General features: G+C 41.8%; 2 protein-coding genes across 4 annotated transcripts; one reads left to right on the top strand and one right to left on the bottom strand.

Annotated features, from left to right (window-relative positions):
• Positions 1 to 77: 77 nt before the first annotated feature.
• Positions 78 to 17,884, top strand: polq (polymerase (DNA directed), theta). Of its 2 annotated transcripts, XM_082535119.1 has the most exons (35): positions 78 to 387; positions 522 to 621; positions 699 to 1,171; positions 1,264 to 1,493; positions 2,129 to 2,305; positions 2,501 to 2,631; positions 2,734 to 2,890; positions 3,227 to 3,338; positions 3,441 to 3,642; positions 3,719 to 3,860; positions 4,027 to 4,173; positions 4,435 to 4,647; positions 4,751 to 4,893; positions 5,098 to 5,287; positions 5,574 to 5,716; positions 5,916 to 6,109; positions 6,460 to 6,584; positions 7,087 to 7,330; positions 8,063 to 9,587; positions 9,670 to 11,254; positions 11,419 to 11,559; positions 11,649 to 11,851; positions 12,377 to 12,584; positions 12,662 to 12,855; positions 12,967 to 13,095; positions 13,231 to 13,405; positions 13,519 to 13,642; positions 14,342 to 14,442; positions 14,572 to 14,654; positions 14,732 to 14,833; positions 14,918 to 15,029; positions 15,717 to 15,841; positions 15,952 to 16,087; positions 16,206 to 16,312; positions 16,389 to 17,884. In XM_082535119.1, exons 1-35 carry the CDS (start codon positions 320 to 322, stop codon positions 16,500 to 16,502), a joined length of 8,355 nt encoding a protein of 2,784 aa, XP_082391245.1. In that variant the 5' UTR covers positions 78 to 319; the 3' UTR covers positions 16,503 to 17,884. The 2 variants fall into 2 exon arrangements, with proteins under 2 accessions (XP_082391245.1, XP_082391246.1); XM_082535120.1 differs by lacking the exons at positions 14,732 to 14,833; positions 14,918 to 15,029; positions 15,717 to 15,841; ... (1 more) ...; positions 16,206 to 16,312; positions 16,389 to 17,884 and having other exon boundaries at positions 14,530 to 14,594.
• Positions 16,828 to 27,938, bottom strand: uba6 (ubiquitin like modifier activating enzyme 6). 2 transcript variants are annotated; one of them, XM_082535122.1, is made up of 32 exons: positions 27,885 to 27,938; positions 27,327 to 27,418; positions 27,095 to 27,189; positions 26,979 to 27,007; positions 26,767 to 26,861; positions 25,899 to 26,010; positions 25,297 to 25,377; positions 25,072 to 25,194; positions 24,774 to 24,897; positions 24,434 to 24,537; positions 24,251 to 24,313; positions 23,790 to 23,866; positions 23,602 to 23,668; positions 23,327 to 23,470; positions 23,064 to 23,210; positions 22,904 to 22,984; positions 22,738 to 22,815; positions 22,467 to 22,648; positions 22,143 to 22,248; positions 21,958 to 22,047; positions 21,767 to 21,847; positions 21,539 to 21,667; positions 21,371 to 21,422; positions 21,190 to 21,253; positions 21,042 to 21,111; positions 20,884 to 20,955; positions 20,631 to 20,754; positions 20,295 to 20,488; positions 19,999 to 20,126; positions 19,264 to 19,351; positions 19,050 to 19,144; positions 16,828 to 18,734 (listed from the first exon to the last, which is right to left on the bottom strand). In XM_082535122.1, the coding sequence occupies exons 2-32, from the start codon at positions 27,365 to 27,367 to the stop codon at positions 18,593 to 18,595; spliced, it is 3,078 nt and encodes a 1,025-aa protein (XP_082391248.1). In that variant the 5' UTR covers positions 27,368 to 27,418; positions 27,885 to 27,938; the 3' UTR covers positions 16,828 to 18,592. The 2 variants fall into 2 exon arrangements, with proteins under 2 accessions (XP_082391248.1, XP_082391249.1); XM_082535123.1 differs by lacking the exon at positions 27,885 to 27,938 and adding an exon at positions 27,630 to 27,706 and having other exon boundaries at positions 27,327 to 27,414.
• Positions 27,939 to 27,980: the final 42 nt, after the last annotated feature.

Here is a 27,980-nt window from a genome sequence, read left to right as displayed (position 1 = left end):
GAATAGATAGTAGTAGCAATAGTGATGCTAAATGGAACTTTGCTTAGGAACAGCTTGTATTCCGTCGGACTGTTTTAGCGAAACACCGGGGTGGCGCTCCGGCGGTCTTTTTGATTTGAGATTTGTTTATCAAACTAAAAGGTTTTTTTATTGTTTTTTTTCGCTACTAAAATAATTACTTAAGAGGTTGACTATTGCTTTCTTTTGTTTTGTGAACATCAAATTGAGTTTATAAGCCTGTGTCGAGGGTAAATTTATGTCATGTTAATTCACATCCACTCACTCGGGCGTTCACTAAAACCTCTGCAGTTTGTTCAGCATGAACACCTCGGGTCCTCAGAAAAAAAGGAGCTACATGGGACAGCACCAGGTCAAAAAGAAAACAAGGTGAGTAACCTGTTTCACTTCATTTATCTGCAATGACATTTATGAACAGTCAGCTGTTGCTTGGAGACACCAATATTAATATAATCGCCAGTCGTACGTGTTGAAGTAATGAATGCACTTATTTCTGCGCACAGCTTCCAAGCTCATGATGAGCCACCAAACGGAGACAGACAGAAAACAAGCCTGTCAGACAAAACAAACGGATCACAGAACAGCAACAAAGACAACCACACGGTGAGTGGAACAGCTTATTTTACTCTCTCTGTCCTTCTTTGATTCAAATAAATCATAAGCATTGTTTTTTGTCTTAGAACGGAGGAGCTGTGTTTCTGCTGGGGGAGTCCACTTTAGCTCTCAGTGAAGAGGTCCTGCTGGCGCTAGACGTTGTGGACCCTGTGAAGCTCGCAGTAAACAGACATGCCCTGGAAAGACCATCATCAGCATCAACTCCCTCTGCCCCTTTACGCCCCCTTGCACTAGTTGCACAAAATGAAAAGGAGAGAGATTTGGTGCAGATCAGAGATGGAGCATCGTTTCACCCCTCAGACAAAAGATCCCGCAGACACCCTTGCCCTATTGATGGAGTCTGTGAGCCTAGAGGGGATAGCAAGCGAGCGAGATGGAGAGCTGACTGCAAAGAGCTTGCTCAAAAGCTTCTCTTCAGTGAGGACTCAGAGGAAGTGGAACATCCACAGAGCACTACTTCAAAGCTTGCTTCTGCCGTTGTCAACGTTGTAGCTTGCCAGAACATGCAAAAGAGTCAGCAAGCAGGCACTTCCAGCATGTGTGTTTTAACTTGTCTAGCTTTTGTATAATTTCTTTAATGTCCTCCTGAACTGCTTCTGTCAACATATTCTCTCTTGCTCTGTTCCACAGCCAGAAGCTTGTGTCTAAAAGAAAGAGTTCTCCTTTTAGCGAAGACAAAAGTGAGTCAAGTAAGAATGGCCATCTATCCAGGGACTACATCTTGTTCAGCCCCACCCGTCTCGCAGCAGCTATGAAGAGGGCCAAACTCCAGCAATCGTTACAGAGTCAGTCTGCTTCTGTGCTCACAGTCCCCAGCGGCTTAGAGCTCAGCACTCTCAGTGACACATTGCCTCATCCAGGTAAAGTACACCAGGCACTGACATAAAACTGTCGAGCTAGATTAACCATTCAGCTGGCTGCTGGACGAAACACAGATGAACTATTGTGTGTGTTACTGCATACAGCTTAGGAATGTGCACAGAAATAATCAAGGTTGTAAAATTTGATATGATAAGTAAACCCTCTTCAGAACATGGTTTCAATATCAACGTTCATAGCATACATATCAATAGCAACATTTCCAAGCTGCTTCCCCTTAGATGAGACATGAGGTAGGGGATTTTGTTTGTTTAGCACCAATCGCCAACAAAGCAGTTAAAACTATTTTACATAAGACAAGGAAAGGCATGAAGACGAGAAGAAAAAAGGCCCAAATAAAATAAAGTTGCCTCATATTGAATATAATCAAAGGCAGTGGTGCGACCACTGATCACAGTTTTGAGGCCCTGCAGCAGGTGGCTATTTTATCCTTTTAGTAAACCAGTTTTGCAGCTTGTATGAATGGCTTTCTTGTTCATGTGTGCCCAGATTTGGACTGTTTCAATAAACTGTATTCATATTTGACATGTGTGTGACATGATCACATATCTGTTTTAAACAAAGCATTGAAGATTTTGATTCAATACTACGTGTAATAACTTGTGTCCTACTGTAGGTCCTGCCTTGTGTGTTCCTCCTGACCAAGCTGAAAAGCTGTTGCTCTCCAACTGGGGCTTACCAAAACCTGTGCTGGACCGATACCAGAAACATGGAGTGACTCGGATGTTTGAGTGGCAGGCTCAGTGCCTTGCTGTTGGACAGGTGCTGCAGGGAGGTAACCTGGTGTATTCTGGTAAGAATCTCAATGTTTTATGTTTTCTTTATTCTCTCCTCTATGATCTCAAGGTTTCTAAAGTGGGTCTTGGGGAGGGAGGAGCAACAGGCATATCAGTTGGGAAAATCTTTTCAATTATTATTTGTATTGCTGTTATTATTATTATTATTATTATTGTTTCGTTTTGTGTTTTTTTTTTTTATTTTATTTCAGCCCCTACTAGTGCTGGAAAAACTCTGGTGTCAGAGCTGTTGATGTTAAAGCGTGTGTTGGAGACAAAAAGAAAAGCTCTCTTCATCCTGCCATTTGTCTCTGTTGCAAAAGAGAAGATGCATTACCTTCAGGTGCGTGAGCAGTGAACAGAGAAATTCATGCATATGGTTATGGACAAAGTGTTTTCTGTGTATATGTCTCAGTCTAACACACTTGTGTATCTTATCTTGTAGAGCATATTTGAAGAGGCAGGAGTTCGGGTGGAGGGGTACATGGGCAGCACCTCTGCTGCTGGAGGGTTCACAGCTCTGGACGTAGCTGTTTGCACCATAGAAAAAGCCAACTCTCTTCTTAACAGACTCATTGAAGAGAATAGTATGACTCTTCTAGGTAATAAATTTGTTATAGGTGCTAGTACTGAAACAGTTGAACAATTGAGTCGTCAATTGACGGTCATGTCAAACTTTTGCTTAACTGCAGCTTTTCAAGTTTAAGAAGTTCCTTCTTTTCTCACTTTTATCAGTGTAAACTGAACGCATTTGGGTTATTTGCAGGTATTTTATAAACTGAAATAAAAGAAGTAATTTACCAAAGTCAGTACACTACAGTAAATTACTAAATACAGAAATACTAAATTCTAAAAGATATTATTGCTTTGCAGTCCTAATTGTTTGCATTCATTGATATAATTAATAGAGAATGAGTTTGTTATTTTTGTGCTTCAAGGTATGGTGGTAGTAGATGAGCTGCATATGGTTGGAGATTCTGGAAGAGGATACCTGCTGGAATTGCTCTTAACTAAAATCCGCTACATTGCACAGAAGCAGAACAGCATGGGGTCTGTGCCATTTATTTAATTTTTTTGGCCTGACCTTTTCTGAATTTGCAGTCTTTAAAAATCATGCTCCTCTGCCAAAAGTGTTAATTAGTCTTTCTGCAGGTCTCTTTCTGAGGGCATTCAAATAATCGGTATGAGTGCCACTTTGCCAAACCTCTCGCTCCTGGCTAGCTGGTTAGGTGCAGAGCTGTACCAGACAGACTATAGACCTGTACCCCTGCAGGAGCACCTCAAGGTGGGCTGCAACATCTATGACCAGAGTCTCTCTGTGGTCCGACATTTTACTCCTGCACTCCACGTTAAGGTAACTGAGTAAAGTCCAGAGATGAGACATAGTTTGTCATGAATAGTAGTATATTAACAGATTCTTTACGTCATAGGGTGATGATGACCACGTAGTAAGCTTGTGCTATGAGACAGCGAGAGAGGGCCACTGCGTGCTGCTATTCTGCCCTTCAAAGAACTGGTGTGAGAAACTGGCAGATACTATCGCGAGAGAGTTTTACAACCTCAGACATGCTGGTTTGTGAAGCTTAAATACTTATTTCAGAATGAGGTAGAACAATAGCCTGTTTTTGCAGCATGTTATGATATGCACATTCAGTTTTTTAATGAATTTATTATATTTGAGTCACAGAATTTTATCTCAAATCTTATGGTGTGTTGTGTTTGGTATGTTTTTTCTCAGAGCGTCAGAGCGAAGCTGAGCCTCAGACAGTGCGTCTGGATCAGGAGGGACTAGTGGATGTAATAGCTCAATTAAGACGAACTCCAGCTGGTTTGGACCCCATCCTGCAGCGCACTGTGCCATGGGGCGTGGCCTTCCACCATGCTGGTGAACACATTTATGCAATCCTTTTAACCACAGCTGAGTCTAGACTACTGGATATTAAACCTAATTTGATGCCCCCACATTCAACAACTATTGTCAATAGTTGTTGAATAATATAACTATATTGTTATATTAAATCAACTTAGTTTAATTTCTTATTGGTCACCTGGTTGGGGCCTGCCACGCAGTTTGACAACCATTGTTCTAGACTAAATGCAATATTTTTTTGAGTATGTTTATATGAGTTAATGTTTGACTCTGCAGGATTAACATTCGATGAACGTGACGTGTTGGAGGGAGCTTTTCGCCAGGGCATGATCAGAGTCCTGGCTGCCACCTCGACCCTCTCATCAGGGGTTAATCTCCCAGCGCGCAGGGTCATCATTCGAACTCCCACATTCAACGGTCACTTGCTGGATCCGCTCACATACAAACAGATGGCAGGACGAGCAGGAAGAAAAGGAATTGACACTACAGGTGTGTGAAGTCTTTCATGAATGAATGAAGTTTATTTTGTTTGCAAAAAAAATTAAGTTTAGAGTTTTATTTTGTGTTTTATCATTTTGTTCTTTCCTTCTAGGTGAAAGTGTGCTGGTGTGTAAGGAGGCAGAGCGTCAGAAAGGTATCACTCTGCTTAAAGGTGCTCTTCAGCCAATCAGCAGCTGCCTGGTGAGAAGAGAGGGTGAAGGTGTTACCACTAGCATGCTACGAGCCATCCTGGAGGTATGATTATTATTCAAACTGGTAGGAATAGTAACAAGTTATGCTTAAAGTAGATTATTTCCTTCTTTTATAACAGCTATTGCGCTAGTTTAACTGATGTACGGTCAAGGTACTTTACCTAACCTCACAGTGACTAAACAAGCAGCTGCGTCAAGATGTCTGTAAATGTTTTGTCTTCCTTATTCCCCTCATTCTGACACACAGATAATCGTTGGAGGTGTAGCCAGCACTCCGCAAGATGTGAGATTGTATGCTTCGTGCTCACTTCTGGCTGCCAGCATGAAATGTCATGGCAAAAACGTCTCCAAAGAAGAGGCCAGTAAAGGCTCTATTGAGACCTGTGTTGAATGGTTGATGGAGAATGAATTTATTAACATTCAAAAAGATGGACAAGGTAATCCCACAGTTTTGATAATATCCTGCAGTATTCATCCTTTCATATCCTTTCATATCACTGCTAAACTGGCACATGATGAATAGGCCTTCAATAATATTATGTTCTGGTAGAAATGCATATTTCAAATAGTCATTTTCAACATTTAAAAAAAAATGTTTTCACAGTTAATTGATAAAAGACTAATTTCACTGTGATTCCTTTACTTTCTTTGATCCTAGTATCATTTTCTTATCAGATTTTCAGTGAATTATATGCTCTCTGTCTCATGTCTTTGCATACCCAGACGAGCGGTACTGTCCAACTCAACTTGGCGCCGCCACCCTTTCTTCCTCCCTATCTCCTCCTGAGGCTCTAGGAATATTTGCAGACCTGCAGCGGGCCATGAAGGGTTTTGTCCTGGAAAATGATTTGCACATTTTGTACCTGGTACATATATTAAAACTTGCTGGAACATTTTCTGTTGGCTATATAATACCTCTTAAGGTTGTTGATACATGCCTAATGGTGCTTAAATCCTAACTTTCTTATAGGTAACAAAAATATTTTGAGAGGACACGTCTCTTAAAATTCCACACTGCTGCTCCAAATCTAAATATTTGAAATACTGTGTCCAAATTCTCCTCAGATCACTCCACTGTACGCAGAGTGGACCACCATAGATTGGTATCAGTTCTTCTGTCTGTGGGAGCAGCTGTCATCATCGATGAAGAGAGTAGCAGAACTGGTTGGCGTCCAGGAAGGCTTTTTGGCACGATCTGTCGGCGGGAAACTTGTTGCCAAGACAGAAAAGCAGCACAGACAAATGGCTATTCATAAACGGTAAAACACATTTATTATAATTTGAAAGTCATGTGTATAACATATACTTACTGAATATCCTTTACATTTAGTTTTCAGTTCACATGTTCAGAACCTCAAACTGCTGCAAACCTTGAAATGTTATTGATGAATCAGGGTTTAGTACTGGATTACATTATATTGTTCATTGTGTGCATAGTGATTCCTAACATTGCGGCCCTTGTTTAAAAGCTGACTCATATGAGAAGCACAGGGAAAAAACCCAACCCCCAAACAAATAAGGGATATATTTCATTACTGGAAAAAGTATATTCTTTTGTTTGACTGAATCCTTTGTAATTCCCATCTTCTTTTCTTTCACTTGCTCTCAGGTTTTTCACAACTCTTGTACTGCAGGATCTGGTGAATGAGGTGCCTTTGGGAACTGTTGCAAACAAATACAACTGCAGTCGTGGGCAGTTACAATCTCTGCAGCAGTCTGCTTCCACGTATGCAGGTAGATACTTCAGAGATTCAGACAAGTTGTTCCAGCGCCTCTGGAGGCTTGAGCGTAAAGCTTTTCTGAGGCTTGCAGCAGAGAACACGTTACACTTTAGAATACGCACCCTTTGAATTTGTGACAAAACTTTACCTTTAAACAGAACATTAACAAGAACATTAACTCAATGCCAGAGGCAGGAACACTTCTGAGTGGTAGATACGCAGGAGAGACTTACCTCCACTACAACTTAAATGTGTTTCTGCACCTATATACATAACTTATAGACATGTATCCATCATTCATAGTTGTCCATGTTTTTCAGTCAGGTTAGTATGAGATTTTCTAAGGTAATTCATGTTAACATATTTCGTTCCAGTGTGCATCAGGCGTTTCGCTGGATCAGAATGGATCTAAATGCTGTTGAATCAGTGATCAGTGTAACCACAACAAGAAACGAAAGAAAAACAGAACAAAAAGCAACATGTTGGTAACTAAGCATGTAAATGTGTTCCCTCAGGTATGGTAACTGTGTTCTGCAAGCGTCTTGGCTGGCACAACATGGAACTGCTTTTATCCCAGTACCAGACCAGGTTGAGCTTTGGAGTCCAGAGGGAGCTGGTCGACCTGGTCAGAGTTTCCCTTCTGAATGCAACTCGAGCCAGAGCGCTCTACACCCAAGGCCTCTGCACTGTCGCAGAGCTGGCCAGGGCCACCGCAGCTGATGTTGAGAAAGCCCTGCGGAATGCCATCCCATTTAAGAGGTAGGTGTGTATTTGTGTTAAAGATATGAAGTCCCTGATAGGTCACTGAAGAATGGCACTTATTTGGTTCTGCTGTCTAGGCAAATAATGGCATTGCTTTTTAAATTTTTAATCAGCAAATCTGATACAGTTTTTCAAATGTGCTACGTACTGCATAAAAGGTATTTAAGAATTAAATGGGAAAAAATGGGTGGGCGGAGCATCTTAGTGGTGCATAAGGCACATAAGACTGCTTCCATCAAGGCCAGTGCATTTTTCATTTTTTGCAATTTTAAAGAAAGCGACCTGGGTCTGCAGAAATATTTATTGGGTTTTTCCTTTGCCTGTGCTCCATTTCTCAAGAACTGTGACCTGGTAAATGTTGCAGAACGCTGCTGGAAAAACAGAAAAATAATATTGCAAAGAAATTAATCAGTGTATTATTAATTAATCCAGTTCAGATGAACTGGATTAATTTTTTTATTAATAACTTTTAAAGTTAATGCAACTGAAAAATCCTGATGTGCTTACAGGAGGAACATAATTATATGCACATCAGTCAAAAAAAAGGAATAACAATTGAACAACTGCACTGTGAATCAAACTAAAAAACAATTTAAACTACCCCCGTAATGTAGCTGGTGTGGTAAACCATCTAAACTCAAACTCAATTTCAAAAGGTATGCACTCAAGTTATAATCTCCTGAGAACTTTATAACCTATAACCAGTCTTGTACTGTCTGCCTTCATCAGCTCCAAGCGTGCAGTGGATGAGAGTGAAGTGGAGGCAGCTGAGAGACGAAGCCTCCGATGTGTCTGGGTGACTGGTGGACGAGCTCTCACAGAACAGGAGGCAGCTGTTGAGATAGTGTCTGAGGCAAGGCTCCTTCTTCAAGAAGACCTGGCCCAGTTAGGAATTCACTGGGATCCTACAAGTCTTCCTCCTGGGGCTCCTGCTGTAAACAGCCCTGATGATCACTCTGGGGATTCGGACACCTCGTCCTCCTCGTGTCTCAGTGTACAAGAACCAGAGACAAACAATGATCATGGAGAAGAGATTAGGGAAGGCTGTAAAAGTGATGAAAAGATGTCTGAAGTGAAAATGGAGGGAAGGAACAGCAGGGAAAAAGGGGAAGCAGGAAAAGAGCAGGGGAAGTTAGGAGTGATGGAATCAAAGAATATATTGGAAGATCCCAGAAAGGAAGGCAGATCTGACCCAGAAATCGGGGAAGCAAACAGAGAAAGAAAAAATGAAACATCAAAAGCAGTGACAAAGAAATCAATAACAAATGCTGCAGAAAATCAAGGTGAAAACGCAGAGAACATAGGGTCAGAGCAGGAAGAGAAGGAGTGCCACAAAGCAAAGCGAAAAGAAAGAGACGCAGATGGAGTCACGGTCTCAATCAGGCCAAAGAATTGTCAAGTAAATCAGCCTGTTCCTGAACAGAGCCTAACACAGGAGTTGGCTGAGATTATATCTAGCCCCCTGCCCGTGCCTGCACCGGGACCACAGCCTCAGGCCTCACCTTCTCCAATACTGCTTCCACGTTTTAGAGCGCCAATATCACGGGCAGAACAACAGCAAACGGTTTCCACAAGGACAGTGAAAGGAGACTGCACCACAGGACTCACTGTTTCACCTGTGCAACCTGGTATACTGAAGAGAGCCTTAAGAAAAGTCCTGCACTCCATACAGACTGACAAAAATCTGCAAGATAACGTTGAGACCGCAGAAACGTCACACTCGAAACCTGCAATAGTTTCTTCAGTCAAAAATTCAGCTCATTCAGGTCAGCTGCTAGTAACTATTCCTGCCCCTCACCGTATGCACGAAACCCCTCCTCGTACACCTACAAATCCAGACACATTAAACTCTCCCCTCTCGGACTCCTCTGCCACTGTTCCTGAGGCCAAGCGAAGACGGATGGATGGCAGAGAGAAGTTTTCATCTCCTGAGCTCTATGGAGGAGATAAGACAGATGATGAAATTGAGGGGGATGTTAAAATGGGAGAAGAGAGTTTTGGTGACAGCTTTGAACTGGACACTCAGACAGAGAGAATCATTGTTCAACAGACAGATGAGGTCGTCCGATGTATGGATCAGGAAGTTGAAACAAAAAAGAGAAGAGAAGATCAATTGTTGGAAGTAGCTGCAGGTCTGGAGGAAAATGGACATGAAAGAACAAATGGACTTAAAGGGCCAGACAAAGCACACCCCAGCTTCAATGTTTCTCTCTCAGATAGCCAGATGGAGCTCATCCTCAATACCAGCCATCAGGTAAGAGACTGAAACATATATTATGCTAGAATTGTGTGAATATGGTCGTCTTTATAAATACTTATTTGTTCCTTTCTCAAAGATTTCACCTGAGCCAGGAGGTGGTGATAACATGAATAAAGATGAAAATGAAGGTGCATTTAATGATGAGGCCCCGGATCCTAATCAGACCTCTTCTGTGAGTCTTAACAGAAGCAGTAGCTTCCTTTTTCACAGCTTATATCACAGCCCTCTGCTGGCGGATCTGAGCCCGCACCAGATCCCTGACCAATCAGATGAGGAGGAATCTATAAACCAGGAGGTGAAAGAAAAGCGTGCTTCATCGACCCAGGAGAGACGACGCAGTGAGCTTCTTGCCAACCAGGAAGCAGAGAAACAGGAGGCAATCCAATGGGGCGAGTCTTTCTTTAACCTGTCAGAGTGGGGTGACTCGCTGCTGATCGGTGAACACTATCTGGAAAGGCAGAGTTTGTTCAGACAAGCAGACGGTACTGAACAAGAGCATGAGCAAGTGAACCCAGAGCAGAATGTTCTGTGTGAAGGACAGATGCAGCCACAACTCACTACTACACCTCAAAATGAACATGATGAGAAAAATCTAAAAAACATTAAACAGTGTAGCACACAAGAAAGTGTTAAACCAGGAAGGAGACAGGAAATAGGTATTGAAGATGTTGAAAATGCAAAACATGTAGAGACTAAAGGAGAAGAGAAGGAAAAGAAAAAGAAAATGGATGCCATATTGTCACATAATACAGTTTTTAAACAACCCTTTCAGCAAAATGCTCCAGAAAGTGCATTTGATTGTAGCCCTGGTTTACAAGAGATCTTTGACCGCTGGCCTAGCATGTCTGACCAGCCCTTGCAAAACACAACAGAAGGCCTCACGGTCATTCAAACGCATGCTGCTGCTGCTGCAAACACAGCTGGTGCTCCACTGATACCAGAGTCTTCGAAGCAAGCAGGCAAAAAGAGGGAGAAGTTACAGCAATCTGCTGCTACAAGTAACTCTAAAGAAGGACGATCTTTAAGAAGTGACAGTGAAAATTTACTAGAAAGACCAGGCTCTGCTGGTGACCTCATTCCCCCAACTCAGGAAACACCACCTGTTACACCAAGAGTAAAGCTGACCACCTCATCCATCCAGTCACCACTGAACCAGTCGATTCCGTCAAGCCGCTTTCAAGAAAAATTGGCAATTGCAAAATGTCCTAAAACTCCCACAGGAAACCATAATCTTCGATCAGTAGTTTCTGCTTCTGACAATAAGAGTCTAGAATCAACAACTGATCACCACCAAAAACGTGGACAGGAACCACAGACGCTACCTAATCCTGAACTAACAACTGTTCTGCAGTCAAATTTGAAAACCACATCCACCAGCGAGACCCTCGGCCCTCCCCGACACTCTGTTCCTCCATCCCCACAGCCTCTCTCTGATACAGAGTCACCTGTGTTTCACGAAAGCTTCACGCTTCAGCTGTCCCAGGATGCGTCTGTCTGTTCCAGCAACTCCGGGACTTTCTCCATCATAGATGTGGCAAGCGACAGGCGCCTCTTTGAAACGTTCATTAAAGAGTGGAAAACAAAACAGCGCTACTCTCTGGCTTTGGCCTGTGAAAGGACAGAGCAGCCTGAGGGGGAAATAGGAGGGAAACACAAGAGAGGTAACTGAAGAGTCATTTAGGGTGAAGCAGTTCCAAGGCACTCAATATATTTGCATCATCTGACAAAATTTCTTTAGCACCTGTATTTTTTTCTCGTCAGCATAAGCACCACTAAATTAGCCTGTGATGAGATCAGTGACTTCATCCATTTATTTTCTGTGCAGAGTCAGCAGCTCAGCACAGGCTCAACACGCCTGTTGGATTTCCATTAAGGAACAGCGAAGGGCTTGTTCTGATTGGATTGTCTGTATGCTGGGGAGGAAGAGACGCATACTATGTATCCCTGCAGGAAGAGCAGAGCAAAGGTAGCGATCGAAAAATACATGCAGGTTGACGTTACCAGCTCGCTCTTTAACAGTGTTTTCTCAGTTGACCTTGTTTGCATTTCCCTTAGGCCTGAGCGCCAGTCTGGCCCCTCCTCCACTGGATAATGACTTGCCAGTAAATGAGAGGCTGGAGCAGGTGAAAGCTTGTCTGAGCAGCCAATCAGCTGGTCATGAAGTGCGTGCGGTAGTTGTATATGACATCATACAGGTGTACAAGACACTTGTACTGAGCTGTGGAATCAGCTTGGAAGGAAACTGTGAAGACCCAAAGGTGAGAAAACAGAAAAACACTGAAGTCACGTGTGCAACCTGACACTTCTCCATTCAAGTGCAGTTCATATTAAACTATCATTTTTATCTCAACCTGTGAGATTTTGTGATTGCACCTTGGTAATATGTAAGGCTGACACTTTGAGACTTTTTGTATTTATTATAAACGATAAGAGATAATCCATCCATCCACCTCTTACTGCTTATCCGGGGTCGGATCGTGGGGGCAGCAGTCTGGGCAGAAAAGCCCAGACTTCTCTCTCATTTCGGACACATCTTCCAGCTCACCCAGGGGGATATCAAGTCTTTTCCAAGTCAGCCGAGAGATACAATCTTTCCCGTGAGCAATAAGAGATGATCTGCTTATACTTATCAACATATTTTCTCAGCAATATGTAAAAATAAATGTCCATTTCGTCTCAGATACACTAATAACATTACGGGTTAAATACAGCTGCCATGCTTGGAGGGAAAAAATTGTTAAAGAAAATAAATGTCATGCTGAAGTTGTGAATATCTATCACAGGTTGCGTGTTGGCTGCTGGACCCTGGCAGTGAGGAGAGGACTTTACCCAACATGGTCACTGTCTACTGTCCAGAAGAGTTACCGCTGCTGGACGGACTTGGAAATGCACATTCACACTGTCCCCGTGTTAGGGCGGCAACCACAAGCGTGCTCGTACACGCCGTCATGAACCATCTGACCGGCATGCTAGAGAAAGAGGGCACACTGGGTATAGAAACTCACACTCCATGTGTTCAGAAATATGTGTTTAGACATTTGTTTAACAATATTGTACATATATGTCAGATTTCTTCAGGAGCATAGAGATGCCTTCCCAGGTTTGTTTGGCCCTGCTGGAACTGAACGGAGTCGGCTTCAGTGTTGAAGAGTGTGAACGACAAAAACACGTCATGCAAGCCAAACTGTCTGTGCTGGAATCTGAAGCTTACGCTCTGGCTGGACACAGCTTCTCCCTCACCTGCGTCGATGACATTGCACAGGTCAGACACTTCTTCTCCATCCCAGCTACGTTTTTGAGTAAAATTGCCAATTAGTCTGCGCAAAGCGTAGTAAGACTTCTGAACTTGTGTGTGCTCACATGTATGCCGCAGGTGTTGTTCTTAGAACTCCACCTACCTCCAAATGGTGACGCAGGTGGATCAAAAAGTAAGAAAACTCTGGGATACACGAGGAGGGCAGGTGGCAGAGTGCGACTTGGGAAGCAGTTCAGCACCACAAAGGTGAAGCAATTTCACATTTCACCAAATTAATGTTGCTCCTGCACCTAATTGCTGTCAAGAAACGTATTTATTATATTATAAAACTGTAAATCATTATTTTGGCTTCGTAACTCTAACATTTATTTCTCGAAGCAGGATGTTCTGGAGAAACTTCGCCCGCTGCACGCGTTGCCAGGTGTAATTCTGGAGTGGAGACGTATCACTAACGCCTTGACTAAAGTGGTCTACCCTCTGCAGAGGGAAAAACAATACCACCCCACACTGGAGATGGACAGGATATACCCCATCGCTCAAACACACACAGCCACAGGTAAAACACAAACACCAGCACACGAAGACTTCTGAGATTTCACTGCTGTCAAATACATTTTCCCTTTAGGTTAAATATGAAGCCTGTAGTGACTCGGCTCATTCTGTCCTCAGGTAGAGTGAGTTTCACCGAGCCAAACATACAGAACGTCCCCAAAGACTTTGAGATTCACATGCCCACCATGGTGGGTGAGAGCCCACCTTCACAAGATGGTTGTTACAGGACGACCAAAGCAGGGTAAGGTTAAACTTGATCAAAGTGTTTTGTTTTTAAAAGGGGAATTCATCAAGTTTTAATTATATAAATATGTTTTTTTTAATTTAGCATTTTCTATGTTACAAAGAAACAAACAGGAAAGCGAAAGAAACGAACAAGAGGTCATGAGATGCAAAGACAGTCAATAAAAAGAAAAGAAAATAAAAAAATGAAAAAAGACAACTGTATATGTAAATGAGAAAACACGTTTCTCACTAAATGAATTCAGTTTCAGATTTTCTTTAGAAATGAAGTTGGCAGCTGTTACTGTAGGCCTGACTGCAGTTTTTAAATTTATTTTACAGTACATGTAACTGTGTTAAAAAATATGTGTTAAAATATGTAGTTTGTTTTATTTGCCTCCCGTTAAATGTGGCATATTACTTAATAATAACCTGTAAAGTATTTTCCAGTGGAAAAAGTCAATAAATTAAATGAAAAGTTTATTTGCCTGTGCTCATCTCTTTTATTATGCCGAATGTTCTGTTCATATTCATAGGTCTGTCTATGAAGTAGAAGTAGAAATAGGCCAACAACAGAGTAATAGTATTACATCCCTAAAATAATGCAAGAAGAATAATGCATTTTTTTTCCAAAACTAACCGCTTTAAAAGTTAAGTAGCTCGGCGTGATGTAGCAGGGTGGACTTGCTATAATGATTTTTTTACACTGTTGTTACAGAAAGAGGAGACGCTCTGTGGTATCTTCAGTCGCAGCTGGAACTTCAGAACAAGGCCCTGCCTTCTCTGTTAGCATGAGACATGCTTTCATTCCTTTTTCAGGTTAATATAATAATTCTCTAATAATATTACTACTGGTACATCCACGTATAGTTCATATTGATGAGTGGTTACCTGTCCTTCCTGTAGCTTTGCCTTGGGCGCTTCTATAAGCTTTGTACTGTTGTGTAGGTGGAATGATATTAGCAGCTGATTACTCCCAGCTGGAGTTGAGAGTGCTAGCTCATCTCTCAAAGGATCAGCGTCTCCTGCAGGTCAGTGAAATTTAAATCTGGTTAATGGAAAGAAAACAATATGTAAACTCAAATTGTGAACTTTGCATGTTCACCAGGTGCTGAATGGTGGAGCAGATGTGTTTCGCTGCATTGCAGCTGAGTGGAAGAGTGTCGAGCCAGAGTCAGTGAATGACAGCCTCAGACAACAGGCAAAACAGGTACAACTAGGCTGGAAAGGGTAGACAGCAAGGACATGCACACATGCAAGGTCACCAGGGGAGTACATGCTTCTGTGTTTGCAGATTTGCTATGGCATCATCTACGGGATGGGAGCAAAGTCTTTGGGAGAGCAAATGGGAGTGGATGAGAATGATGCAGCATGCTACATTGAGAGTTTCAAAGCCAGATACAAAGGTATACACTGGGGCTTCCCCACTACACATGTCTCAATATTAGTAATATCACTAATATTAGCCGTGTATTTCCGGTTGTTGCCACGGTGTCTCTTACACCCACGCAGACTGCTGCACACATGCATAATGTAGCTGTTCCCATGTGACTTTTTCTTCATCCAATTTGAGTCCATCTGAAAGACGCATGCATATTCTCTGCACTGTTATGCATCACACAATGCTAAAAAACACAAATTCTGCATATGAGACAATCCAGTTCATGGGATGTGCTGCAGTATACAGGTTGGAATATTGAGGGGTTTATAGCTACAATGAGATAACAGGAAAAAATAAAAACATTAAATGGAAATTATGTGCCTGTACTTGAAAAAAAGAGGCACAGCAAGATCTTGAATGTTTGTTTGGTTGTTTTTTTGTTTTTTTTTGGTAGTATGAAATGTTTTTTCTAATCTTATCAGTGTTGTGAAGATTAGACTTGTGTAAGTGTAAACTTCTTAACGTCGTTCAGTTATTATCAGTACTAAAACAAGCTGAGGAGCATAACAAGACCAAGAGTTGGATTGATAATCCAGTATAGCAGACCATGGTCAATTGTAGAGGGGGCTTGAACCACTGACATGTTTGCTTTAAACTGGTTAAACTTACTTCTACATTCTCATTTTAAAACATTTTCTTTCTGACATTTCAGGGATCAATGCTTTTCTTAAACAGACTGTGAGGAACTGTATAAAGGACGGCTATGTCCAGACGCTGATGGGTCGCAGAAGATATCTACCTGGAATAACCAGCAACAATGGACACATCAAAGCTCACGTGAGCACGAGTTCTTTGACAGAATTTAGATATGAAGCATGTCATTTAAAACGCATGCAGTGCTTCTTCCACTTTTTTCACCTTTTCCTTAAAACACAAAACTTTTTTAGGCAGAGCGGCAGGCAGTGAACACAACCGTACAGGGCTCTGCAGCTGATATTGTTAAACTTGCCACTGTCAACATCCAGAAACGGCTACGAAATACGTATCCTGCAGCTCCTCCGTCTCACCAGCACACAAATTCAGGTGACCTGAACACAAATTATCTCCTTTTTGGTTTTTTGCATTAATGTAATATGCAGGGAGCGATAACCCCTGCATCATGTTTAAGTCTGTAAATTAATCACGTCTGTAATCTCGTCAGTCCGTAATCATCGCAGAGCTGGAAGATCACAACTCAGAGGAGCTTACTTCATCCTGCAGCTGCATGATGAACTCATCTACGAAGCCACAGAAGAAGACCTCATACAGGTACATAAAGGAATTACTGTTTTGGTTGCACACAGCTGTGTGAAGTGTCTCTCACACTAACCTCTGCTTCTGTCAGGTTGCACAGATAGTCAAGAGAGAGATGGAGTCAGTAGTGAAACTCTATGTGAAGTTGAAGGCCAAAGTCAAAGTGGGACCCAGCTGGGGGAACCTGCAGGACCTCGATATATGAAATGTTACAGTTTGATATTTAAACCAGACACAATGCACTTTTCCTCAGTTATTACTATGTAGATACTGTGTTATGTTTTTAATCACTACAGTGGCAATGATGAAATGTAGCAGTCCCACTATGAGATCTGAATGAACTTTTGAATGTATTTATAATTTAATTTCCCAAGGTACTGTATCAAATTATATTTTTAGTTTGGAAAAAAACAAAAAACAAACCTCAGTTACATGTAATATTTTCTCTCTATAAATATCTGACGTAATAAATTCAAATCATAGTGTCTGTATTTGTTGTAAAGTTTGACTTCGAAGAACGAGTCAGCAGCTTCAATTTTGAAGACATCCTGAAATCTCACATTTTATTGGACCACTGGTTGAGCTTGTCTGTCACAAGAACATACATCAGTATCTGTAATTAACACTGCTTTGTTTTAAAATGATGAATTCACTGCACAAGAAGTGTTGTCATTATGGGTAGACATCTGCTGTAGAAAGGAAATTTCACCACCTCTGGTTTTGAGCAGAGAAACAAAGGAACACTGAGGAAGCATCTCGTTGTGGTGTTCAGCCAGAAGGTCCAAGACAGATGATAAGATGCGACTTAATCTTCAAGACAAAGTTCAATTTAACTGATTCCATTCAAAACTACACTGACGTTATTGCCACTGTAGGCACTACAGACTGATCGAAAGCCTTCTTTTTAACCTGGAACTTAATGAAAGGGAGAATTATAAACCTGGAGAAAGACTTTCTGGATGACTACTATTCATTATTGATTATTTAACCAGTGCACCATTACTTAGAGCTCATCAATACAGGCTCAGTCTGACCCAAACAAACAAACAAAAAAAAAACAAAAAAAAACATAACAAGTAAATAAATACATGTCACAGACATTCATGAACAAATACAACAAATCATGAACAGCAAAGATTTTCTTTTAAAACAAATGTGTTATAACACAGGAGTGTGATCCCAGATGATTAATGTCTGTCAAAATAAGGCTTTTCTATGTGTGAAACAGTAAACTCACGTCAGTTTTTGTATTGTTAATGAAGAACATCTTGTTTGCTCAAACTAATGTCAGTGTAGTCATTACCCAAGTATTTATTAAGGTAGGTAAGACTAACAGCTACAATTTACTTTTTTTTTTAACCCATTTTTTGTTTTTAAGTGCACCACACACTGACGGTGTCATTTTACACCCGACTGACTGCAGAACAACTTCAGCTTAACCTTTAAGTAAAACACAGCTTGTGTGTTGCTCTCAAATGCTGGGTGATATCCATGCCCCGTGTTTGAAACATGTTTTATAATGAGGCAGTCAAAGTGATGGAGGGAAAAAAAAAAAAAGAAAAAGAAAAAAAGAATCTGCAGACAAAATGATAATCACTCTCTTTGGTGGTTTTGCCATTGTCCACTTAACTTCTCGCACCTTAAAATTATACAACAAATCTTGATTTTTTTAAATTTTATTTCTATAGAGGGAGACAGAAAATAATTGGCAAATTTGTGGTTGGCAATATTCTCAAAGAACTCAGAGGACGAAGATGTTGCGAGGCCTACCAACTACTTGTTTTTATTGTGCCAAAAGTTTAACTCACAAAAAGAAAAAAGTTGAACACAACAACTAAATGGGTCTGTGTGTCGGGAGTTTAAAGATTCCTGTAAACACAGATTTTAGTCAGACTCGCTGCCACAAACAGAAAAAAAAAGGTTAATAATCAATTAAGGCATCGACACAACCAGAGCTGTGCATTTCACCAGAGTAAAAAAAAAAAGAAAAAAGGAACAAAGTATATGTACACAGGTATAATTATAAGTGCTACTCCTTGTGTTCCACTGGCTAGATCTTAGGCAACAGGGGAAAACAACAACAAAAAAACAAAAACGGAACTGGGACCACGACTGGCTTTTCTTGCTCCATGAAGTACAAGAGGGGTTTGTGCTAAGGCAAGGAGTTTTGACTTTGTCAGGTAACATCCTAAGGGAAAACTCTTGGCCCATGCCAAAGCAATTGGGGTGTAACAATTTACATAAAAGAAGGGAAATAAGGACACAAGAGGCTTGAGGATGACATTGAGGGAGGTGTCAGGGAGTCTCGCCATCGGGGCTGAAGTAGTACCTGACCGGAGGACCAGGGAGGTCCTCATCTCCATCTGCCTCGGGAGCAAATGACACAGTAAGGTCTACGTAGCGGCGGTCCACTGATGGCTTGATTAGTTTATGCATCCTGTGAAAAATCAGAGGCAAAGATAGACGAATAAATGCACTGTGAACATTTCAGCAAATTGAAAAAACAAAACAAAAAAACAACGATGTAATGAGCACATGTACAGGCACACACCTGGAAGTTTAGACCAGGAAAACACTATGTAGGCAGTGTGAGGGAAGTGTGAGTGTCTCTGCTTTAATCTCTTGTTTAAGAGTATCCACCCTCCCGATTCTGATGTGCCCTTAAGCAACACATTCATTGCCTACTCCCTTCAAAAACACTTATTATAAAAAGAAAGACGAAATAAGGAAAAGTTTGGAGGAAAACACATACGTCAATTTGAGCCTCTTGGAGTGTCCAGGCATCACAGGCACATAGAGCATCTTTACACCGTGGACGACCATAGTGGGTTCAATTCCATACTTTTCCTGTAAATAACAAAACAGCTCATTAACGAAAATATTCTCTGCAACAACAAGAATCTGAGGAAGAATACAATAATCTAACAGCTGCAAATCACTGGATAATGGGAGTAAATGCTTCATACCCTGACAGCATTCATGAAGTCAGAGAGAGTGAAGTCCTCGTGGCCAAAGACAGTCCAGCAGTCCCAGATGGTGTAGTAGATGTTGTTCCTGGAAGAGATGCAATGGAGCTGTTACTACATGACATTATAATAATAACAACATGGTAAATGTAATTTCCCCATGGATGCTGTGATAGTGCAACAGTAAGTGGTCACTAAGAGTGCAGGACTTGAAAGTTTCAGTACACAGAATCCAAAAACAGCAACATCTTCTTACAGAACAGTCCACTGGAAGTCGGAACTTCATAGCATCAGTTAAAAATCTGAGATCCCCTTATTTCACAAGAGGTCACTGCTGTGGATGGATCTGCATATTTGGCACAGACATTTACTCCGGATACAACTCTCCGAACCCTTCTTCCAGGCATTAGCACCGCACTGTCTTATGACTCCGTGAGGCTGGATTTGCGTTTCCCACTGGGATCTTTCGCGTGTGAGGCGAACATATTAACAACTAAACCATGGAGCCACAACTGAGCTCATCATTGACTCAGGAGACACAAATGCCTTAGGAGGAGTTTCGGGAAGCGCATCTGGCATATTAAATTTTTTTTTAAAAAAGTGACATGAAACGTGTAGAGCAACGCACTGTGGCGACCTCTTGTGCTGCATCACAATGTCTGGATGAAATCGTAATTTGTCGAAAGTCCCATTATTCTGTGGAGGTGTGATAAAGCGTGAATATGATGAGTGTACCTGATGAGTGTCTGTTTGACTGCAGCAGGCTCGGTAAGAACGACTACAGGAATGGCCAAGTTAAAGAAGCAGTTTTTGTGCGATTCAAACCCGAAGCCTCCAACCACCTTGATCAACTCCAGCGCCACCTGAGTGCATCACATTAATACACAAGGTTACCATACCATTAAATCAACATTTTAAAAACATATTGTACACCTTATTCTTCAATCAAAACATAACCTAATGGATGATGAGCATTATCTGCTGGATGCAATCCTTAAAAACCACACGAGTATCTCAAGGTCTGTGCTCACCAAACCAGCCACTGCAGCTGTTGCCGTGGCAATGGCGGGGATTATCTTCCCAGCAATGCGTTTGGTCTTAAGTCTGTCAGCTGGCTCAATGGAGTACATGATGGCTCTGAGAGAGGATGCTGATGCGACAAAGTCCATGTGACCGTTGCTGTCATCATCCTTTTCAAACTGAAGTGGACTCATCCGTAACCGTTCTGCACAATTTACAGGACACACACTCCAATCGTTAATCACAAATGTAACACTCCAGCTTTCATGTTTTCAATTTGTCAGTCAGCTTGTGTCTCCTTCAGACGTAAAAAAAAAAGAAAAAGGATATGTTGAGTATTTGCATACCTGGTGTGACCCTGTCAGTAGCAATAGCCTGCTCCAAATGAGTGATGGCGTCCCTTTCCTCTTCACTGCTTAGAGGCATCTTTATCTGATCAGGCTTCCTTGCCGTCTCATCTGTTTCTATGCACTGGTAGGGACAGAGTCACATCAAAAAGATTAGGGTGGTTTGTTTTCTGGTTTTGTTTTGTTTTTTGTTTTTGTTTTGGGGGGGGGGCTTGTTTGAAAGTGTAAAGTTCAGATCAACAGAACAGCTTACTTTTTCTGAGGGCCTGTACTCTGGAATCTTGACATCTGCAAGAATCCTGGTAATAGCCTCTTCAGAAAGATCCTGAAAAACACAATCGCACAGTCAGTAAGTCATTACGTATGTGTGTTGTGTATGTGTGCGATTAGATTTAAATGCTTGCCACCCACCCTTTCTGAATAAGGGATGTTATAAATCCCTGCGAAGAGCCGGGCAGTGCTCACAATGAAAGCAAAGTGCCTGATGGGAACAGAGGAGAGTTTAAAAGTGAATATCTGAGTATATTTAGCTTATCGGTTAGCAGAAGGGCATACTTACAAAGAGTCTTTCAAGTCAAATTCAAGAGGTGTTGGTGGTCTTTTTGGAGACTGCCAAAACAAACCTGAGGAATTGGGAGATTTTTCACTAAATACTTTTACGTGCCATTTATGAATTAGCTATACCCGTTAATTTGCTTGATAACTTGATTCTGGTTTCCATCTGATTATTTAACACTTACTTCCATCTTTTAACCTTGTGTCCAGGGGGAAAGAGTGCAGCAGCTGTAGGGCCTACATGAAAACAGCAGTAAAGTGAAAAAACCGAAAAGAAAAAAACAAACAAAAACCAAACAAAACATAATCGTAAACCACACAGCCCCTTCGATAGGAATGTGTATTTTCATTACCTTTCTCTTGAAATATTTCTCAAATTTCAGACGAGCAACAGCAACGCATTGTTCCCACTGAGTGGGCTGTCTGCTCAGCAGCTTCATGACCTGGAATGACCCTTCCAGACTTTCCCCTGCCTGCATCCTCTACACAGACAAACACACACAATCAAAGTTGTTTTTATTGATTAAACAGCTGCACTGCTGGGGTGATTTTCATCAGTGAAAACTGCACTTGTGCCTTACCTGCAGCACCACCTCAGCCGAGGAATGGGTCTGCCAGAACGAGTTGTACATGGAGGGCTTGTGGACAAAGGCACTCTCAAACTAGAAAGCCAAAAATTTAAAAAATAAAAATTAGGAAGTACACTCAGACTTTCAAAACAATAATTTGCAGTGTGGAAAAAGAATACTGTTGGGTCTTTCAGCTGCCTGACCTTATCTCTGGCCCACTGGATGGTGTGCTCTATAACAGAAGGGAAAGACTTGAGAGTGCAGAATGGGATCTCCTCTTCTGGGGGGTCCCTCTGGGAGGCAGAAGAAAAGCGATTTTAGGTTGGTGACGGGACTGCACATGTCCAGCACAGAAAACCAATAACATGAGCCTCTTCCACAGACTCACATGGCTATTGTAAGACTCTGTCAAGTTTGGCACAATGATTTCGGTGTGCCCTTTAGTTCCCATGGTGCCAGAGTCTAGGAGAGGCCTCTGATTGGATACACAGCGGCTGAAAATACATAAGTTACAAAAAAGGAAAAACTCTTTTTAAATGACAACAAATACTTTATTAAACTGCAACTTCTAGATTCATGTCATGACAATGGTAATCATGAGGTCAGGGGTCACAATAATCACACATGGATTCTGCTTCACTTTGGTTCATTGAACATCGAATACTGAAGTGAATGAAGTGAAGCTGTTCATCGTTACAATGTCTTCACCAACCTGTCCACATATCTCCGTGCCTCTACGTTGTCCAGCGCAGTGACCACTATGTTTAATGAAGAGTAGAATGAGTCATTGTAGATGTTCTCAGTAGCCGGACACACCTTGTTGAGGTGAGCTTCCACCTGTAGGTCTGGGTTTATATCATGAGTAGCCTCTGCTGCTGTGGTACTTTTGGGTTTCTAAAGCAGAGAGGAAACAGACGGCTTAAATGCAGCAATGCGCTGACCAAGCCCGAGCCTGACCGGTGCAGAAATGCACGTCTATTCACCTGTATATGATGTGGCCTGAAGAGAAACTGCCTGTTGAGGTTAGACTTTTCTATGAGGTCTGGGTCTGTGATGCACACCTGAGAAGTTAAATATGCAAATGAAATTCCAGTAAACTTTTCACAGTGAGGTAAAACTTAGGTAAATGCATAAAGAATAAATACCCACCTCCCCTGAGCTCTTGGCCAATCCAATTCCAAGCAGGGCGAAGTTTTTCAGCATCTCACAGCCTATTGCTCCACAGCCAACCTATAAAATAATTTATTTTGGGGTAAACTAGCATGATTCAATAAAAACCTTAAACACATTGAGAACTTCTAAATCTTACCATAAAGACCCTTAGCTTGTGTAGTTGTAAACACAGTGAGTCACCAATGCAAGCTCGTAATCCATCATATCGATCACCCCTAGGGGAAAACTCCTCAGCAGAAAGAGGCTGAAGTGGCTTGACTACCTCAATAGCGTCAAGATAAAACTAAAAATGCGATAAAACAAAACAAAACAAAACTGGATAATAAAACATTTTCTTTCAGGGTTGGAAAACGGCTTACAGTGAGCTATAAAACCACAGCTTCAAATTTAGTGACCTACCCATTGCTGCAGGGGTGCAAACTTCCCTGTGATGGCCTTAAGAACTTCCTGACTGGCTAAACCTCCAACAGCTGCTGCTAATGGAGGGAGAGCACCCCTTGCTGTCCTTGAAAGGCAGCGTACTAGCTCAGTATTCACAGAAGCCTGGGAGGAAGGAGTCACAGAGGAGAGGAAAAGAGAGTATAATGTTATCACACCAGTGTGCATGCAGTCATTTGTCAGACAATGAGTGGCTGCCTTTGCAGTGATGAAATGTGGAAAACAGTAAAGCTCACTTTGCTCTTGAGAGCTGCATTCACTTCCTCAGTCAGCTTTAGTAAAACCTCAGCATCCTGTAAACACCTGATGACATCAAAGAAAAGGCGCTCTTCAGTGCTTAGCAATCATATCGCACAGAGAAAGCAGAGCACAACATTAGACTGGAGGGTAAAAAGTACTGATCTGATATGGAAATTTTACTTACCCAGTGTTAGGAAGTCTACTGTGCTGCTCCTGGAAGGTGTCCAGTGCCAACATGCCAGCATGGATTTGAAGTGGGGCCTGAGAAGCAGATTTAAAACAGGACTGAAGAAATCGGCTTCTTAAACTCAAAGAAAAACAGGCATTTGTGAACTTGGCTAAGAAACACTGGGTCTACGTTAGTTTAACCTGTTTTGTAAACCTAGTTAAACATCAATGTGAAAGAAAGGGTATCTCTGCTCTGTACATGTTTCTATTGTTTAAACGTGAAGGCAGTATGTTTAAGCATGTGGGATACTGTCAGGAGAACCAACTGTGTAGCAAGAGAGCCATGGGAAAGTTTTGATCAGTTTCTAACTCACACTGTTCTTAGCCATGTGAGTCACGAAGCTGCAATAAAACGATGTTTAAATGTCACACTATTCCCCTCTGTAGGATATAAGTTTCTACCTAGTTTCCTCTTACCTCTGGTTTACTGAAGTCCGGAGTCAGGACCCGAGGTTCACACAGCTGTCGCTCTAATGTTTCCTGAAATAAATATTATGAGTTATTGTTAGCATACACACAAGTGATGGTCATTTAAACATATCTGCATGTTTTTAAATCATAACTGGACAACACTGTTAATATGAAAACTAGTCTACTTACAAATCTGTACATTTTAGGGGTTTTCACCATGACAAAGAAACCTCCATGTGTGTATGGTTGTAGCTGAGATGTGTCTCCTATTGCAAAGCTGTGAGAAGAAAGGACTATAACCACACACACACACACACACACACACACACACACACACACACACACACACACTTAATTAATATGAACATACATATAGAAAACAAGTCACCAAAGACATTGCCAGATACATTTTTGCATTTGCGTCCAGCAAAATAAATAAAAACACCAGTTTGAGTTTGTACAAATAATAACAATAATCTTGGAGACGCCGCTGTTATGCATTACAGTAATAAAATTGTAACCATAGTACCTGAAACCTGCCGAGATGTGCCGTTGAGCTCCACCATGCCACCGACCTCTCTGAAAACAACACTCTGCCCTGTCTGTAGGCCGTGGGGTTGGTTGTCCATGCAGGTTACCATCCCAGGATTATCCTAAAACAGTTTGCAGAAAAGTTCACCCAAAGTTCGCTCATTTACTGACTAAGCAGAAGATTAACAGGCAAACTTTACTGCAAATTGTAGGTGTTGAATTTTTTGAAGAAAAGCTGGAACAATTTATTTATCTGTCATTTTTTATTTTTTGTGGGGTGTGGTCGGGGGGAATACCTGAGTGATACTTTGAATGAAAACCTCCTTGGGCTCCTCTCCTGTGGGGTCGAACACCTCAAACTCTTCTCCAAAATCACAAAACACTCGTGCACAGATACCGTACACGTCACAGCTGATGAACTGAAGCAATACACACGCAACAGTTTTGGTTAATATTTACCCATCTGTGAGCTCTCGCAGTGCAACTGTAATGCATAAGCACAACAAGGAGAGCAGACTTACTCTGATAGGGGGTTGTTGTGAGTGGCAGAACTCATTTACTCTCTTCTGTAGGCTCAATCTGGCCTCAGTCAAAATCACACACTAGAGGAGGAAGCAGAGCAGACACTAAACATTACCTGGAGTCCATAGCAGACTATGCGGTAGAGAAGAAAAGCAGTTACGTACAAGCATTTTATTTTAAATTGAATGCCAGTTGGTGGCCAAATACATGATCGATATAAAAACGAGATCAACCCTTCGCGACTTGCTGTGCCGTTATGAAATGCCGACCTTTAGGTTCAACATCCCTTCAGACCAGGGGAGAAACATAACTAGAACATCTGTAAGAGGCAGCTGTGAAGTGAATCACACTGCTGGAGTAGCTTCATGAGTTTTATTGACATTCAGAAATGTTTCTCTATGATGAAATCTTTCTATTGGAAACTCTTGTTAAGCCACATTGGTCTTCAGGGAAGGGGCGGGTGTCTTCATACTTCTCTACACCTCATATTTTTAATCACTAGGGGGTTTCTGAGGGCGTGGGAGCAACCTATTAAAAAAAATGTCTGTCCTACTAACCATGGGTTAGCTTACAACCCGGAGTCTGAAAGGTAATGACTTACCTGGTACCTTCTGAGAAAACCGAGATCAGTGTTGTCGTCAAGAGCAGAGAAAGACATGTCAACGTGGACATAAGGGTTCAACTCTGCAACGTGAGGGCACACTGCCTCCACCCTGTGGGAGAAACACAAGGGAGTGGGTAAACATGAGAAAGTATCTGAGTAAGGATGCACCAGTCTCAATGTTTATACCACCTATCACTCTGATACCTACTCAGAGCTGTATCAGGTACGCACTGGTCAATCACAATTATATTCAGTTAAACTGAACTAAAATGTTATTCTTTATTTGGTACATTAGCACAACATGAAACTAACAAGAAAGGATCGTCACTTTGGTGGCTTTCACTGTTTGTGACCTAATTGTGATTTAACAGAAACCAAACAGTGATCAGCTGAGCTGATGACAACAGCAGACAATGGTGCTGTCCCTGTCAGTGTCACCATTTCTGTATCGATGTGTAGTTTACACAATTACGGACTGCACTAATCAAGTTGTGCAGCTGTAAAGTTTTTACAACTGCACAACTTGATTAGTGCAGTCCGTAATTATCTTGTGCAAGCAAGGAGGGTATGGTTAAACAGACATACACAGTAACAAAGCGGAGCAGCAATAGCTTAAATGTATCAATTCAATTTAAGCACAGACCAAGATGAAAGGAAACAAGTTCAAATTAATTAGGTTTTGATCTTGTTATTTTGTCATTTTAATAATGACTGTTTCACATAAAAAGAGAATGGTTTGCAATGTATTTATTCAGCAATATTATCAGCCCGCTCCTTTAAGGCATCTTCATGAGGAATGAATAAGCTACACTGGTGCATGCCTATTTAAGAGCGTAAGGAGAGTCCTGCCCGTGGGGTTCATTACCTCCTCCTCTGGCTCAAAACATCCTCTTTGCGGATAAAGAAGTTGGAGCCAAGATCCCAGGTCTCACACTGTTTTGTGTCATGAAGCGTGACTGCCTGTACATACAGAGGACAAACAGGACAATAGGTTCGAACAATTATGACTACAAGACCTTTGGACTTGCAAGATGCTGAGAATGACACATTGCTGTAATATTAAGAGAGCGCGCCTACCTTTACACCAGCCAGGACAATATTTTTTGCTGCGAAACCAAACCCAAAAGATTTAGAGTCATGTTAGAGTTCCTTGCATGGCTCATACAAACACCAAACCATTAAATATTGCCTACCTATCTCTACTCCCATTCCTCCCATTCCACTGAGAAAGACTGAGGACTGGGCCATCTGGTGCATGGCACTGTCTCCAAGCACATATCGCTGGCGGCTAAAGAGTGAGAGAGAGATGAAGAGTCACTGTGAAGGAATGTGCTAGAAGGACGAATGGAAACACCACGAACAATAACGGCGCTGGTTGTAATATAAACCATTAAAAAGGCAAATTATAAGGATGGTGAGGCTTGCCTGTAAAGAGAGTCGTCAATCTCCATCGAGTCTGTAGCCATGGTGGGAGGGGAAGGGGGGGAGAGCAAGTGCCTCAAAGATAGAGATGCTTCCTGTTAAAAATATAAATAGAGTAATTAACCTTGTCTGATTGAGCGATATAGATTTAAAACCAACGCCCTGCTGTTAATGAGCCGCACAGCTAACTAACTGTTGATGCCAGTTAGCTGTCAGCAACATGGTTGACCCCACCGAGCTGAGCTGACCTGAACTGAATTAACCAAGCGGCTTAAAAAAAGCCCGACATTAAAGGGGTTAATACACGTGCCTTAGTAAAGCTAGATGACTTATGAAGTTGCCGAAGCTCAACGCTAGCGGCTACAGCTAGCTAATGCTGCTGCCCGGTGCCGGTTACGGAGACACTTCTCATAAACTCATTAAAAGTGGCGACACAAACACGAGGCTACAAATAACTCCAGGGAGTAGACAAATGTTTAAGGAATAGTTGTTTCTATCAAGCAATATGTAAACACTGCTATAAATGTACTTAAAATTAGTCAGAATATCACACGCAGGTACCTGTCAGTAAGCCCAGCGAGCTGCAGCGAATGAATGGCTGTGACTGGTTAAAAAACTTGGAGTGTTTCCGGGTTAACGCACTCACGTGGCCAACGT

This window comes from Aulonocara stuartgranti (genome assembly GCF_965226115.1).
Source record: "Aulonocara stuartgranti genome assembly, chromosome: 6".
Classification (NCBI taxonomy): domain Eukaryota; kingdom Metazoa; phylum Chordata; class Actinopteri; order Cichliformes; family Cichlidae; genus Aulonocara; species Aulonocara stuartgranti.
The sequence above is the reverse complement of the archived record's forward strand: the minus strand, read 5'-3'. Positions and strand labels throughout refer to the sequence as shown.

Coding starts and splice junctions, on each gene's coding strand:
- polq (XM_082535119.1), top strand. CDS start 320: ATGAACACCTCGGGTCCTCAGAAAAAAAGGAGCTACATGGGACAGCAC. Junction 3,861..4,026: donor TTACAACCTCAGACATGCTG/GTTTGTGAAGCT, acceptor GTTTTTTCTCAG/AGCGTCAGAGCGAAGCTGAG. Junction 12,856..12,966: donor GCGTCGATGACATTGCACAG/GTCAGACACTTC, acceptor TGTATGCCGCAG/GTGTTGTTCTTAGAACTCCA.
- uba6 (XM_082535122.1), bottom strand. CDS start 27,367: ATGGCTACAGACTCGATGGAGATTGACGACTCTCTTTACAG. Junction 27,190..27,326: donor ATTGACGACTCTCTTTACAG/GCAAGCCTCACC, acceptor CTCACTCTTTAG/CCGCCAGCGATATGTGCTTG. Junction 27,008..27,094: donor AGGAATGGGAGTAGAGATAG/GTAGGCAATATT, acceptor TTGGTTTCGCAG/CAAAAAATATTGTCCTGGCT.